The sequence below is a fragment of the Echeneis naucrates genome, chromosome 7 (assembly GCF_900963305.1).
Source record: "Echeneis naucrates chromosome 7, fEcheNa1.1, whole genome shotgun sequence".
NCBI classification, from domain to species: domain Eukaryota; kingdom Metazoa; phylum Chordata; class Actinopteri; order Carangiformes; family Echeneidae; genus Echeneis; species Echeneis naucrates.
In genome coordinates, this window is record NC_042517.1 from 11,879,407 (window position 1) to 11,896,459 (window position 17,053).

General features: G+C 39.5%; 2 protein-coding genes across 2 annotated transcripts; both read right to left on the reverse strand.

Annotated features, from left to right (window-relative positions):
• Nucleotides 1-5,624: 5,624 nt before the first annotated feature.
• atxn7l2b (ataxin 7-like 2b) lies at nt 5,625-11,051 on the reverse strand. Its single transcript, XM_029506777.1, has 9 exons — nt 10,602-11,051; nt 10,001-10,072; nt 9,498-9,813; nt 8,807-9,048; nt 8,493-8,575; nt 8,135-8,325; nt 7,863-8,040; nt 7,618-7,739; nt 5,625-6,563 (listed from the first exon to the last, which is right to left on the reverse strand). Exons 1-9 carry the CDS (start codon nt 10,921-10,923, stop codon nt 5,870-5,872), a joined length of 2,220 nt encoding a protein of 739 aa, XP_029362637.1. The 5' UTR covers nt 10,924-11,051; the 3' UTR covers nt 5,625-5,869.
• Nucleotides 11,052-11,470: 419 nt separating this feature from the next.
• sypl2b (synaptophysin-like 2b) lies at nt 11,471-15,326 on the reverse strand. Its single transcript, XM_029506393.1, has 6 exons — nt 15,170-15,326; nt 14,979-15,056; nt 14,133-14,251; nt 13,806-14,010; nt 13,172-13,363; nt 11,471-13,090 (listed from the first exon to the last, which is right to left on the reverse strand). The coding sequence occupies exons 1-6, from the start codon at nt 15,185-15,187 to the stop codon at nt 12,968-12,970; spliced, it is 735 nt and encodes a 244-aa protein (XP_029362253.1). The 5' UTR covers nt 15,188-15,326; the 3' UTR covers nt 11,471-12,967.
• Between the last annotated feature and the right edge of the window lie 1,727 nt (nt 15,327-17,053).

Genomic DNA, 17,053 nt, shown 5'->3' on the forward strand with positions numbered 1-17,053 from the left:
GATGGGAAGAGATGGGATGACATGGATACTGCAAGACAGGATTTATACAGCACAAAGTGAGCCATGTTTCAGCTCATGTAAACTGTGACTGTGACCTTGTGGGGAGAAAATGGAAAGAAGAATGTTCATCTGTAGTCGCTGGCAAATAGGAACGAGGATCTTAAAGGAAGTAAAAGACAAGCTGTTGTTGTCAGTGAGGACAATAAACATTTCCAGCATTTTAATCTGTAGCACTTAATATTCATACTGTGAAGGAATGGCAGTGAGCATGGACGATGGAAACTACTCAATGAAAGAAAGATATGTTGCCAATATCAGCACTCAGGAAGTGAACAACGAAAGGGGGGAATTCTAAGACGCACAGACTAAAGTGAGATGTGGATAAGTTAAATGGTTGGCATGTAGGATGTACTGAAACTATTGGTGGCTCATAAATCTATTAAGAGGAACATTAGCATTAGAGCTTAGACACATTTGCCACTCTCCTATTAACACAGGGACAGACGACAGCCATCAGAGTACAAGTTTAATTGACCTTGAAACATCTATAGAGAAACTGCATGCTATAAATCCACATAATATGAAAACGATCAGCATGAGTGAGGAGAGTCATATAAAGTTTAGCGATTTATATTGAGAATATGGAAACAGAAACATCATATCGTGTTGTTTATTTTTGTTCTGATTCATGGCTGGCACTTAGATGCAGATTAAGGGTGGGACTCGATAAAAAAAAAAAAAGAGAAAAGATCTGATTTATTAGAGTTTGTAATTAAATAATCAAAATTCATTGCATTTTAATCGCATTTCACTATTTGACACGAGAAAAAAGAGATTCAAGTTTGTGTGATGAATGAACCAATATACATGATCTTAAACTTCCAAATCCTGTTATTTCCCATCAGTCTGCTACACAGACCGACAGATGAAGCCAGAAAACAGCAAGCAGTTTTCAGAAGAGTGGAAATTCTGAAATGCCAAAGTATTGATTGACTTCAACTTCAACAAACCCCATGTATGGAAAAACAAACAAACAAATGATCAATTTCAGTAAAAACCCCCGTTAAATATCTCTGTCCCAAACTAAACACAGCAGCAGCTCAACATCTAAAACGGCCTAAAGCCGACCTGCTCGCTCGGACATGTAACGAAGCTGAAAGTGCTCCTGTCATCCGCAAACTCCTTCCTGCATGAAGTGCAAAGAACTGCACTTTAGTTTAGTTTTCCCTCTGGAAGTTTCTCATATTTCAATTTCCCTTCAACCAGCTCAGTCTCACCTGCCTCGTCCATCACGCTATCACACGGTGCGTCGGTGTAATCCGTCTGCCTGGAACTCGGACACGGAGGAAGGTTCCGCGGTGCAAAGTGCGCTTAAAACGCGTTATTTATATATCTATCTATCGATCAACCCATCCATCCATCCAATATATCTATGTATCTATCTATCTATTTATTTATTCATTAATTCATTCACAAGTTATTATTTAGGTAATTATTTCATCGAAATGTACACATGAAAGTCCCAGCCTAATTCAGATTCAGATTGAATTCGTTGTCATATGTGTAGTGAAAGCTCCCTTTTTTTTTCTTCACTATGTCAAGAATTCAAGTTCAGAAAATTGTTAACCAGCTCAAGGCCGATAATTTTTCATGAATTGTGTATCAAAATACTTGCCTCTTAGTTGCTGCACATCTACAGCACGACACGAAACAAACTTATGGAGACTTAAACACTTAAAAACATGGGACTCCTCCAGCAGATACACAGTAGGTACAGGGAAGGAGTTTGTCTTGACTAATTATCAACATGTCTGGATCCTGTATACACACAGGTACCGTGGTCCTTACAAGGACAAACCAGCTTCTGGTTGGTGTCTTTTGAGGGGCCATTTAGTGTACTGCATAGTTTAACAGCTAAAAGTTGCCAGCTCTCATTCATTTTATTCTTCCCTGTGTGCTTTGCACATAATCTGGATCCAGAAATCCATAAACCTCCATTATGGTGATGTTAAATCTTGCAAGTTCCCAGCCTATGCTCCATGTTCTGCCCCTCTCTCTCCCTACTTCCTGTTGGCCTCCCTGCCATTTACTGCTGCTGCCAAAAATATACATAAAAAAACCAGCAGGGTTCCCTCTAAAGAGAAGGTTTATGAATAACATTGATGAGGCAGTAACCACATGTAACATCCCAATGACTCCACCAATATATTGAATCTTTTGGGAATTAAATTTAACAGACACATCCCATATCCTGCATTTCATTAAGAAGATTAAAAAAGGGGGGACTGCGTCTTCACTCAAACCAGTCAGAGTGATTTCATTAAATTATGTGGCATTAGGGACATAGTACAATGAGGCTATCCCGGCACAAATGCTAATTGCATTTGATGGGTTATAGCTTCCCCCGCTTTCCGTATCTTTGTCTCGCTGAGCATGAGAGGATAGGTGTGTTATCATGAGTCACAGCTACATGAAGCCATTCTCTCTAGCTCCATGTTCACTGACCGCCTCAATTCAGCCCAGATGTGTGTGCTTTGTTTGTGCAGCTCTATCATTACGAGGCAGCCTTTACTTAAGTTCAAAAGCAATCATTCAACTGCACAATGAATCTGATGTCGGTTAAGTAGACTGTAATTTGTTTATGTGGGACATGCCTGGCGCTTTCCTGAACATTTTTCTCCCACTGCTTCACCTGGTTGGACCATAAGAATTCAAGTTCCAAAGGTACCGTAGTATAAAAGGATGAAATGATAGTTAATACAGCTTAAATGTAGACATCGATATCGCTCTCAAATTATGGGATGTACGCATTTCTGAGAGCAATCAGTTTTTACGCAAAAATTTGTGGGATATTCACAGTTGCTGTGAGAACCGCAGCATCTCCTGTGTGGGTGAGAAAAGGAAGTCACACTTACCAGAGAGGTGCTGTGTGAATCACTCCACTCTCTCACACTAAGGAATATCAGGTGGAGAAATATAGAGCAGCAAAAATACTGCAAGACACACTTAAAAAGAAAAGCAGTCACATTTATAACTACTGCAGACTGGCTGCAGCTGCTGGAGAAATCAGCACTCTGAAAGAGATCCAGGCTCCATATTTTGCCCTCTGGGCTAGAAATATGTGTCACCCTGTTCCCTCCTTTTGTATTCTGGGATCTTAAACCCCTTGGATTTGTGGCCAGACATGCATGTGAGTGTAAGTCAGCAAATCAGAAAGAGCTGAAAACTAAAGCCATTCAGAGATGTTACAGCTGTTGAATAGTAGAAATTAAACGGCCGGACAATGAAGGAATACGTGCATTAGCCCAGCAGTAACCCAGAGTCAAAATGGGTGAGATTATCTTCTTCTGTGGGTTGTCCCTCAAAATTCAAGTTGGAGTTATGTACAGAGAAAACCTTGTGCTATTGGTACTGAAGGTCTTAACATAGAGAAGAGTGGCTTTGTCCTCTCCAAAGCAAATCTGCCTTCCTATATATATCTATATATACGGTGTATATATATCTATCTATATATATAGATAGATATGTATATAGATTTAGTTTTCTGTGTACGGTATTGATTAACTGTGTACTACTTTGTTCTACCAGTGTACTAACTGTATTCTTGTATAATGCAATGTTGTTGATCATTTTGCATTTTGTCTGCCACTGTGCTACTGTTAGCTGTGTCGACATTCACGTCCTGACATAAATGTTTATTTTCTAAGTGGGATGGGATTTAGTTTTTTATTGATAGAGTATTATCTGCTGAAGAACTTGGTTTAATTTATATTATGTTTAGACGTCTATCAAGAACTGCATGGGGCGGGTTCAGTTTTGAAATCACTGGACATGATACATCCTGATAGACAATGAGTATGTAGCTGCCCGTTACTTTAAATGTTTGACTTTGCTCCTAAAGCCATAAGGAACTCAAGGAGAAAGAACTGTGGTCTTTGAAGCTCCCATTGTCAGCTGTTGTAGTTGAGATTCTCTCTGATAATTGAAGCAACAATTTTCAATCTCTAAGAAAGTCAGTGAATGAATAATAAATCAGCCAAGGATGTAATGAACAATGTAAAACGGGATTTGTTCAGCCACAGCAATGAACTACTGAAACAGAAAGGAGTTTGAATGGATTTGGAGGGTAAATAAATCTTCTCAGGATCATTTTAAACTTTAACGTAATACAAAGTGAAAATATCATTTTAAAGGTTTTCACTTTTGCAGCAACAAGACAAAGTCTTTGGTTTTTGGAGGTCTGTGCAGTTTACAGGCCCTTTACATTGATACTCTTCCCTTAATGAGATGTTCACATGTACCAGGAAAAGAGTGGTCTCTCACTGCCCAACTCACATTTATCACCACTCATCTTACAATGTGGTAGCAGTTACGAGAACGTTGAGATGATGAAGATAAAAGCCCACTGCTTCTGCAATTAGCTACAAGTGTCTGCAGGACAAGAATGGAGCTTTTAACAGCATTAAAAGCACAGAGTTTATTGGCCACTACAGCGAAGATGAGCTGGTTACTTGCTGCCATAAAATCTTTATAGGTCTCACAGTTTATGGAGATGGCTTTGCATGGTATGCTTAAGAGCTTTTCTGAGTGCAGGGAAGGGGTGACCCAATAGACTTTCATTATAAAGAATACTAATTTGATTGATTTGATTTAATAAAAGATTAAGATTCACACTTTGTGCTGCTTCCATTTTTCCTGCCGTCTCTCATCTAAACCAGAAATAAAGACTTTTTTCGCATAAAGCTGTAATAATATAAAAAAATAACTGGATTAATGTTAAGAACTGTGATTACAATAAATGAAGGAGTTTGCATTTTGAACTACCTTAGCTAGAATCTCGTTTATTGGTGATGGACTGAATTTGAGCAAAAATACCCCCATGTAAAAAATCTACAAAGAGCACCACATGTAGGATCCCTATAAGATTCGGATATAAGATAAACACAGTGTGATTATGTAACTGGGTGGAATTGCTGCCCATGGGAGGAGTGCAATTAAGGATTTATCACCATCTAGTGGTGAAATTCGATTATGGCTTTGATAATTAATGAAGCCATAAAAGCAGAGTGTAATGTTGATTGACTTTTGCTCAGTTCAAACTATGCACATATGCAGTACTGTGCTAAAATTTTTGGCAGTTGTGAAACATTTTTGTAAACAACGCTTGAAAAAAATAGAATAAATCTAAATCTAAAGCTTATAGTTTTCTTCTGCTGATCCACTTTATTGATGGAAAATAATCTATTAACCCTTATGTTTTTGAAATCATTCTACTTAACCGAAACCTTTTGCATAGTAATGTAAACGAACACAATTAAATACTGGGTATAATATTAAATCAGAGAAGCAGTGGGATTGTGAATTGTGTTAGCAAATGGAACAAACTCTGACCAGATACAAATTTTACCATTTGGTGTATGAAAAAAAGTGAAACAATATGGAAAAAAAAAACTGAATTGAGCAAAGCTGCATATTTTAATGCTTCTTCAGTAGAGACACAAAGTAAAACAATAAGACAAGGATATGGTGATTAGAGGGTTTTTATTTTTTTTTGTCATGAATTAACTTCATTTTAGCAGCATGAGTAGCTTGAGGTATTTTTCTTCTCTTTAACGGGTAATAAACTGAGACTTTTAGTCAAGTAGAAAAGGAGACATTTTGGGGAAAAAAAAAAAACAAACAAACAAACAAACAGTAATATTTATTGCTGATGTCTGTGCATAAATAAATGTGGACAGACAGACACGCACACATCAACACACAATCTCAATACATATTCATACACTCGTACTACAGACCTGAATTTTTAGGCTTACAGGACTAAAACAAATACTGACCGTTTGCAGCCTATTGCATGCAGAGCAACTATTTAGGAGTTGGATCTTTTGCCCAGACAAGCCCCAATACCGTCCCCCTTCCAGGCGAGGAGGTTTGAGCGGGAGGGAGAGGACAGACGCTTACACTTGGAGGTTCTAGATACTGAAGCACTGAGGAGCGGAGACTTGTCGCTGCCTTTGCGCTTTTGGCCATGACCCTTGTGACCAAGACCCACCACCATCTGCTGAATTGCTGGGGGCCTCACTCTGCTGCAAGGGGAGCAGTGGGTTGGTGCAGCTGAACCTGACACGCGTTTCTCTGAGGGCTGCCGTGGAAGGGGATGACATGGCTTCTTTCCTTGTGAGAAGGTAACTGTGGCTGGTCCTTGAGAGGGGGACATGTGTGGTTTGCCCGTCTCACGGAGGAGGGGATGCATGACATGTCTGGAGGATTTGTCCTCACTGTTGTGTGGCAGTCTGGTGGCTTTCAGTGCTGCACTTACATCTTGCATAAGCGCCCGCGCCTTAAGCTGAGCCTTGCCCGATTGCCTGACAGTGTTGCTCCACTGACCAGAGGACGTGGAAGAAGGCGCTTTGGTACTCTGAGAGTTGTGCTGACTGCTTTTGGTTTCCGGTTGTCCCAGTGAGGTAGAACTAGTGGACTGAGGGGCCCTTGCCACAGTCCTCACAGTTGGTGGTATTGTGGCATGACAAGACCTGAGACCTGATGATACTTGAGGCATTTTCCTATGAGTTAAAGGGAAAAATATGAGAATGAAAAACCCACTAGCTAGTTCAACTTTCTCTGATGTGGTTCTTCTGGATCAGCTGTAAATGCTAAAGACATAATTAGCCAGACTTGATCTTGAGCTGTAGAAATATTACCATGCTTAATTGAGTCAATGCAAACCAGGATGGCACCATCTTTCAATTCACAGGCAAAACAAGATGATATTTATATTCCCCCAAGAGTTGCCACTTAGTTAGTAAAACTATGATGCTCTCAGGGGTTGTGCTAACCGAGAATTCTCCATCATTGATGGATTTTTTGAATATTTGACGGACAAATCTCAAGACCATCTGTCATTTTGACGGGTTGCAATTACTTCAGAACAATATCAAAACAGCTTGAGAAGTCGTCTGTCCGAGGTAAAGGTACAAAATTTAATGACAATCCGCCTCTGCAGCAACTTCACCTGACGCATTTGATTACGCACTCACAGGCACCCTTTTTCACTCCATGCGCAACAGGAGGAAAGTGTGAATGAGACTAAGTTCAGGCCGCAGCAGGTGAACTGAGTTAAATTCAGCTGATTTCTTGCGAAGTTTGTTCATATTTTAATTGCAAGTATTTAATTTTGTAAAACACACAGTTGGTGTTTTTAGTGGCCACAGTTGTCACTGCAGGGAAATGTGGTGTTGAAATGATGAATGTTTTCTCTCATGCCTTTATAAGTGCATCATTTAGTTTGTTCTAATCGGATTTGCATTAAAAACAAATGAATGAAAATTAAATGCTACTGACTATGTCTTTATCATAATTAAAAACAAAAATTAAAATGACAGATAAAAATAGATTATCACAATTTTTTTTTTACCTGTCCGTCAAAATGACAGACAATGAAAAGTCTAGTGCAACCTCTGGATACTCTTCTAATTAATTACCTCAAGCAATACTTTTCTTCAAAGAAGAAACCAGGTTAAACAACAGTTTTCTGTTGTTACATTTCCTAAATGTCTCAGTGATTCTTTTCTCCACCTTGTTGAATATAAATAGGTGTCATTGTTTAATGGTACTCACTTCCACAAGTGTGTGCTGACATGGTGCTCCAACATGGCACTGAGGGCAAATTGCAGGTGATGAAAACGGCGATCAAAGGTAAAGATGCTGCAACCCAATGTACGGCATCCAAAAGTGCATAGCTACAGAACAGACGATTTTATTTACAGACAGCGAGTCTATTTTTAAGCATTTCTGAAATGGGCTTATGACACAAGTTGCCATTTTCAGGCTGATCCTATGCTTGCATATGTTTCCCCACTCACCCCTAGAGGTTTGGGATGCGAGGTTGAGGCAGGCAGGTCTGCAGCCTCCTCCTGCTCATCATCTTCACTTTCTTCACTTGACAGCAGGCTCTGATTGAAGGGATAGGGAGGCTGTATCTCCACTTCCACAGTACTGTCACCTTCCTCCTCTAGAAAGGTTTCTTTTGGATCCCTGGTCCTGTTAGAAGGTAACAAGATGCAAACACAAATTATGCAGTTGATCCCAATTTTGATGGTTAGAGATATTTGAATGAATACATTTTACCCCATACCTGAGAATGTGGCAGTTGCTATTGAAGTTGTATCTGTTAGCCTGAGTTGTAATTTTTTCTTCCATTGCTGTTCCATGTTGCTCTTTGTCTTTTAATTTGACAAGAAGCTGCTCCATATCTCGACCTGCTGCCACCTGATCAAAGGTCTTAATCCTTCTCACTGCTTTCTGCTGCTGGTGGATGGAATCAGTCTGTGTAGAAAGAACAGCAACATCCCATCCTAAACAATTGATAAAACCGTCCTGGTTTTGGTATTGCACAACAAATGGAGACCAATCGTTAATCTTTGTTCATATTGGGCAACAATAAAGATAATGGTAACAGTATTAAGTCAAAGGAAAAGGCACTGTGAGTTTACATTGCATGTAAGCTCCTGGCTGCTCATCTTCTTCCTTTCTGGATCCAGAGCTCTACAGTGTTTGTTCATGTCACATTCTTTCTCTATGGGGGAAAAAAAAAGCACACAGTAGTCAGTGGGTAACAGCAGGATGAGCCATGCTGCTGGTGAGATTACAGACAAACATGTTCATTTCTCCATACAAAATAATTAGGAACAATTCTCCATATGCTTGTTTTTTTAGAATGCAAATAAGGCAGTTTACAACATAGTTTATTCAACAGAAATGTTGAGCCATTGAGTCACAACACAAGTGATTTAAACAGCAGACTTACTGTCTATGTTTTTATTAATCCGGCTGTAAGTTCTAGGTCCCTGTAAAGGTGTGCGAGACTCATTGAACTGTCCAGCTGTAGACTTCTGCATAGTGTGTCTCTCTGACATGGGGGTTGAGGCTGGACAGTTGCCGGGGGGCAAGGGACCTGAGTGCAATGGAGGAACCCTTTGGCGAGGCATGGACGGGGAGTGGTGTGGGTGCAGAGGGTTCTCCTGTGGGAACTTCTCCACTGGAGGCAAACTGAAGAGGTAGTAAGAGAGGTTCACTGACTTATTTATATACAGGAGGGGACAAAATTCTGTTGTGTTCCTGTACTTTGACAGAATAAAAACAACAGCTTCTAACATGGATCAGTTCTGTATGTTAAACGTATGTGAACATGGGTGTGTCCACGCGTGTCCACTTGGGTCAGTGATGTTTTTAACTTGTATACAGATTAAGTAATTTTGCCAATAATTATGATGATTCTAACATACATTATGATCCCTACATGTGCAATTAAAAAGAAATAAATAGGAGGCAAAGTGTTAAAAGGTGAATACAAGCTATCAAGTTGAGTAGATCATAGATAGATCAGTAGATCATCATAGATTGAGTAGATCAATCTATCGATTGACAGACAGATACTGAATTTATCCAAAGCAAAATTAATCGTTATCTATTAAAAGGTGAACAATTTTAAACAGTACCTTACTGCCTCCCTCTGAGCCTTACTAAGCCTGTCCTGGTGGACAGGTATTGCCGCTGAGGAGGGGGCTCTATCCTCATGATGCATGCCACCCTTTGGCCTTTCTCTGGATGAGGACAGGTTTGGAGAAGGCTGGCCAGGTCGAGGTCTCTGCTGAGGTGCCAAAGTAGATGACTGGCCACACATCTTAGTGAGCGAACCATGACGCCTCACACAGTGCTTTTCAAAGGCTCCAGGCTTAACCACCTGGCCACAGTGGCTGCACACCACCAAATAGAAATCATCATGTGCAGGGCAGTGACCATAGATGTGCATGTCTATAGAGGGGAAAACAGAAAAGGGTTTTGAAGGGTTTTGAATTAGATATATAATATATATATATATATATATATATATATATATATATATATATATATATTTTTTTTTTTTTTTTTTTTTTTTTTTGACATTTCTCAGGTCTGTGTGGAATAATGATGAAAATGGCCAGTGTTATTGAGCCCTCACCTTCTTTCCTGAGGGTCATGGTCTCTGATTGGTTCCCCCCACACATGCTGCTGTCTTCATCACTAGATCCAGCTGCAGGAAAGATAAAGATGCTCAGCATGAGATGTTGGGATGGGACCGTTCCTTAACTGAGACAAAACCGTAACATGTCTATCATCATCATCATCGATTCCATCAGGGTTGACACACGAATTCAAAAGTCAGAGCTTTTTCAAATTTCCTCTTTTGGTGTCTGGTCCAGCCGTTACTAATGCCTGCTTTGCTGCTGTAAATCCCTCTTAAGTAGTGTTGTTGTTGTTGTTGTTGTTGTTTCAGTGACAGGGCTGACACAGTGATCGTACCTGTCAGCAGGTGAGCCCTCCGCCGTGTGTTTACTAAACAGGGTTTTATCCCCACATTACTACGCGTTTAAAGAAATATGACTTTTGAAATGTGTGTAAGTTAAGGCTGTTAGCAAACCAGCCCTGCACTAGGACCCAGTGGGTCTTTTGTTTGGGTCGCGCTTTATGCCGCTCAGTGTAGATTTCACAACAAATAAATCACTGAACACCGAAACCAGGACAGGATGGAGACCCCAGCAGGGCCACAGACCGAGACTCACCGTCAGATGGGAAAACGCTCACCCTATCCGCCCAACAACTCCAGTTTAAACCGACAAAATCGTCGAGAATAGGATTTCGCCGATTCAGTGCGGCCATTGCTGCTTTTGAGCGTTCGCGAGGTGATACCGTCAGTTCACGCGCATCACATCCGCGTCCGGAAGCGCGCGGCCGCGGCAGACCGACATGTGTCAGGGCTGAGCTGGGGGAGCTCCGCCCTCCTCGGCCTGGGCGGGGCGGGGCTTCAAGGAAACAAATCAAACGGACAACACAGCGCGTTGGCACACAGAACCACAGTCCACCTGAGTGCTGTGGACCTCCCATCACAACCCACCTACTGACAGATTAATAATACCGTACCTGTATTAAGGGCCAATCACTGGTGGCTGAACTCACTTTTACTTATTCAAATAAGAAAAAGCATTTATTCATGTCTGCCTCATTATTGACAGCTGCAGACTAGATAGGTTATTATTTGGGAGCCCCCAAATAGATTGGAGGGTTCCGGTACACCAGGTAAGTGTATATACTTATTTTGAGAAACATCTGTAAGGAAGCAATAAATCATTTTATATGAATAATGTGGATGCAATTATTGTCAATATATATAGTCAATAGTAGTATAGTAATAGTAACTATTCTTGGAAGAGGCAGAATGTATGCCACCTAGTGAGTGTCAAACTGTATTATATTATTCCAACAAAATGAGTAAAACATACACATCTCTTCACCTTTTGTATCCCCTATAAGGTGTGTACACACGAAAGATATCTCAACATCTGTCTTATCAATACATTTAGTGCTATATATGTGCTGTAAGTAATTTCACCCCCCCCCCCAAAAAAAAAAAAACCAAAAACAAACAAACAAATGTAAGTTTCATTTTAATGATGCACTGCACATAATTTCCATTCAGTATGTTTCTGCAGATTGATAGGATTTGCAGTCTCATCTGTTAAAACTTTTATCAAAAACAGCAGCAGATCTAACTAGGACTGCAAAACATGCAAAGCCATAACAAAGACTGTCTTCACTTAAAAGAGTACAAGGAGGTAAAGCCAAGTAACAGCTAAATAAAAACATATGGAGTAAATGTCTAACATTTGAGATTAGTCAATTATTTATGAAAAAAACAGTACAAACTAGCTGAAATGTATAGAATTTATAGAACAGTAATATTCAATTGTGGTAGAACAATGGGTTATTGTCCTTAACTTCAAAATTAGAAACTTGTAGGACTAACAAAACAAAAACTTAACTTTCAGGAAAAATATAAATTTTACAAAGAAAATAGAATAGTTAAGAAAAAAGGCATGCTGTGAACACAAATATGCACCGCATTCAACATATTACTCGGCAATAAGCTAATCTTACTATTTCATCCTAACAACATACTGATATGACAAGGTGAAAGAAAACACAATTTGCTTTTACCCATTATAAATAATCTCAATTGGCAAGTGAATGATTTTTCTAAATTAAATGTGTAGCTTTAGGATTAGACTTAAATTCTATTTGGTGCTCAGTTTGGACTTAAAAATATTTTTATTTCTTTATTTTTTATAAAAAATGCAGTTCAAGTATTTTAAACTAATTCGGTGTTTGGTAATTCCTACACTACATAGTCCTGAGTTTTTCCTCCCTGCCAAGAAATAGTTGATGGCAAAAGTGGTATGTAACATAGAACCAATATTGAGGCATACCGTCCACATCTGGAATAGCATATAAGAAAAGAACCCTTCCTTTCAGATATTTGGATGTAAAATTTTGAAGCATGCAAACTAGACATCAACACCAATAATATTTTTGACTGATAATTTCTTGTTTTCATTTCAGTCTGGAAAATTCAAGTTAAAGCAGGTATTTGTACATTTTTGCTGCTGCATAGCAATTAACAGCAATTAATAGTTGTTTACTTACCAGTCTAGGAGAAACATTGCAAGTCTAGCATCAAGCTTCATTATCTCACTGTCAAAAAGCTGCCTCTTCGGGCACTATCTAGCGCTTCTTTCCTTCTACTAAAGTTAGCATGCTAACCACCTATCTCAATACCGGTTGGAGTAGCAATAAGCAGAGTTTCTCAGAGGATCTAATATAATCTCTTGGTTTGTAAATACAATGATAGTCAAAGTTCTCAGCAATGCTGCTAAGTAATCAGCTGTTAATAACAAGCTTTGCTATTTATCATTAGCTAAACTTAAAAATAGCTTCTTAATAACACAGCCCCAAATGTGTAATTAGTATGTTAAAAAAAAATTGCTATTGGGTTCAAGAATATCCATCTTATTTCCTACAATATTTCTTTTAAACAATTAGTACCACAAGAACTAACGTGTTAGACGGATTTTAAAATGAAGAACCTGTGCAGTTATGATGGCCTAACATCACCCTCCCCATGCGCAGGCGGGTTGGCTGATTTGTGGAAAGGTGTTTCCTTGAAAATGAACCAGCAGTTGCCGCCCCATAGGATGAGGTTGAGATAACCAAAAATCTGCCAAAGAATAAAATGAGTCAAAATTTCCAGGCTTTGGTTGCGAAAACCCTTAAAAAGAAAAATTTGCATGCAACTTACCACAGAGGCATGTAGACGACCCATGTGAGGCAACGCACCGGAGGAGCATTTGTTTTTGCTATCCTTGCAAAAACTAATAACTGACAAAATGGTTGAAGGACTGGTGGCCCACTTCACATCAGATAATCCTTTAGCCCAAGCAGAGGAGGAGGCCAACCACATGAAGGCCATGGCTGCAGTCACCAACAGGTCCTAATAGAAAAGCAAAGAGACAGAGGTTACTTAAAGTTTTCTGTTCCTTGGTTGCTTTAAAACCACACCCTCCAACTGTGTCATTTACACAGCTCTGTTAAATGCACTTTCTCTGACCTCCCTTTGGATTCCAGTCTGAAGTGGACTCTCTGAAATCCAGTAGCTGATGTCAGATGTTAAATTAACACACAAGGGACAAAACATAAGCAATGTCTCTGTGGATGAAACTAGATCCATTTACATTCATGTTTAGAAAACACCAAAGTGAAATTGTCACGTGTGCAATACAAATTTTCTGAATTGCGCAATGTTATTTTATCTTATTCTATATCTGCGCTATTTACAGATAGAGAGGAGAATTTGGTAAAAAAAATAAAATAAATAAAAAAAAAAACACTTCACCAAAACAACTCAGAAATATGGAGAATTCAGGCAAACATACCACAAGGGGGCCGCGGCTAGTCTGACTGTACAAATGCTGGTATCCCAAGTAGAGGACTAGTGTGGCAGTGCTATAAAGAAAGGCCAACACTCCAATGCAGACAAAAAACTGTGCAGAGGATGCATGGTCTCCTGTCAGGTAGTACGTTACAGTGGCAGTCTGGTTTTTGTCGCAATCAAGAACTGCGTACGGATGCTGCATTAACCTGTGTAAACAGAGACAGAATAATTTTAGTTATCCTAAAATTGTACTAGCTGTGCAGATTGTGTTTTCTCCCTCTCTCTCTCTCTCTCTCTCTCTCTCACACGCACACACACACACACACACCTGAATGGGTAGTTGAAGTCAGCATGTATTTCTTGATTCTCACGGCCTTGGCACATGACATTGATGCTGGTTCTGCCACTGTAACCTCCAGTTGTAGCAAATGCAAATATGGAGAACAGCTGAAACCACAGACCAAGCCAAAGACAGGAGGGGCAGAGTGCTGCATTTAGTCATACATCTACACACATTTCCATTTGGTCTTCCGCAACATGCTTTTGTGAGGAAGTCCTTGTTCTCCACAAGATACTATCACTGCCAATGTGTGCACAGCGCTTCATAAACGCATCACAGCTTCACATTTAAAACCAAAAAAACTAAAACTAAGAGTAGTGTTTTGATCCAAAAGTGGAAGCACACACCAGAGTTAATGTCCTCATAGTGAAAGGTGTATTATTGTTGATATTTGTTATGTCAGTCCAAGCCATGTTCTTTCTTGTTACTTGCTACACACATAACAAGTCAAATGTCTAAACGCATACCAGTTTCGACACATTCGACACAAACATGGCCAGCTCATGTTTGTAAATGAGAAGTAGTTCTCAAATATTTTACCTGGTAAAATGAAGGTCCAATTAAAAAAAACCCATACTTGTTTCCTTCAACGTGAAAGTGTTCAAACTTTTGACTCGTGTTGTATATGTGTACTTTTTCAGGGCAGGCCATAAACTGTCCATCGACCCAAGAACTGCTGTGCATGCCTTATTTGAAACGGTGTCAGCTTAAAGAGGATGATCTTTCTCGGGCGTAAGACCGATCACAAGACAAACAACGCAATCAATTTGCAGCACATGTCCTGTAACACACACCCCGCCGTTAGCCGTATGCTAAAAAGTTGGAAAAACTCACCCATTCCAGCAAACGGATAAAAGCCAGAGGCTCTTTGAGGGGCCCGAAGTCAAGAGTGAACCCTGAAGTAATCACTTTCTGAGGGGAGAGGGACAGAGAGACCTTTAGGAGGCTGAAACGCTGAATTAATAATAAAAAAAAAAGTTGTCGCCTTGCCATTAATGGCTCTCCCTCCCACTGCCAGTCGTTACCTGGGCGACCGCGTTCATCTTCGCACTGCGCGAGCCGATCGTTGGTTCCAAATCCCGTGTGTACCTCGATGTCCGCGTGCGTCCCGAGGCCTGACCGATTCTTGGGGATTGTCAAAAACTTTTCCAAGTCAGGCCAGCAGCTGCGCGATATCCGCGTCTGACGTCAGCATTAAGCGAGGCTCATCCCACAAAAGCGGGCACTGAGCGAGAGCGAAAACGAACTAGAAACTTTCATTTTATGTTTTGTTTTGTTTTTTTTTACTTTGCTTTCTCACCAACACGTGCCTTTAAATTATATGCCGACATCTATTTTTGAGCACCGAAAAACTCACCAGTGGAAACTTTGGTTTGTGTTTCTTTCACCATAAAGTACTTTATATTGCCTTTGCATGAACTTTTCTGTACAGATCAACCTACATTTTTTTTATGAATGAATGAACATCCAGATCACTCAACTGTCTTACCCCGACATTATCACTAGTCTGTCTCTTTAAAATGAGTAGGACGACCAACATAACTAAAAGTGCAGTCCTGTTCTGCCAGCTGTGTGGATGTGTAACTCCTCTGATCTACCTGCATATTTATTCTCTTAACATTTTAACAGAAAGAAACTCAGTGGCCAAAGGAAAAGCTGGCAACAGGGCAAGACCACATCTTAAAAAAAAAAAAATCAGGGTGGTAAGTAGCTTAATAATGAAATATAATAGGAACACAATGGATAATTAATAGTTTTAATCCATTATGTCAGTAAGTACTATTCAAGTGTTGGTTAAGAATCACAAAGGCTTCAGTTCACTGTACATAATTTTACTATTAAATTTGTGTTACCAACGTAAAATATCAACTACTTAAGGTCCTGCACAGTTTTTTAAAAATATTGTCATTGTTTCTTTCAGGGGGAGTTTGAGTCACAATGTAGTTTTAAGGCCTTATATAGTTAACATTGTGCCATATCGCTAAATAAACCGGAAACACACAAAGCATACCTCAGAACAGGTCACATTCAAGCCATGGGTCACAATCAGCTTGTTAGTTTCTGGGTCTATAGTTTAGTCAAGTCTTGTATTCTGTGTGAAATTTGTTTGAATAGCACCAGGATACAAATCCAGTACACACACAAGAATGGGAGAAGTATTTGCTTTTCTCTGGGGCCCAAACAGGTTAACCCAGCCTCATTCGTTCATGAAATAATGATGATGAAGTTTAACCATTTCATTCCAAATTTCCTTGAAGTTTTTCAGGCACTGAAATCATAAGGCTGTGCAATTCACTTTCATGCAAACAATGGTTAAGTACAGTTTACCATACAAACAGTGATGTTTGTAGGATACTCACACTAATGGCGCTCACTTTTCACTAGAGGTCAGCATTTCCATAGTAGAAACTAGTAAAAACAGAACCAGAAATACTTTATTATTCCCCAGGGCAAATTCCATTGCAGGTGCTTCAATGTGTAGAAAGGGAAATCACAATATTACCAGTACACATATAGTTTATAATATAAATTGATGAAAAAAATAAATAAATGAGAAACTAAAATTAATAAAAAATAATATTAAGTACAAAGTGAGAGAAAATTGGGTGAGTGGGCCTACAAGAAGTAGCATAGGTGGACATGTTAACAAAATAATGCAGTGAATACTGCTAAGTATCAGGTATGCATGTTGAACTGAAGTTTTTATGCAGAACAATCAGTGTTTCCCATGACTCCCACCAGTGTACGCTAGACTCATTCATACAGGTTTTTCTTGTAGTTCTCTCTTTAGGATTGAATGCAAAAGGTTGTTTTAAGCAAGCACATTAAGATAGTCTGACTGTTGTTGGTTTAGTAGATTTTTTTTTTTTTTTGCACAGTGTACAGCCAGACAGGAAGTTTTTGGTCCT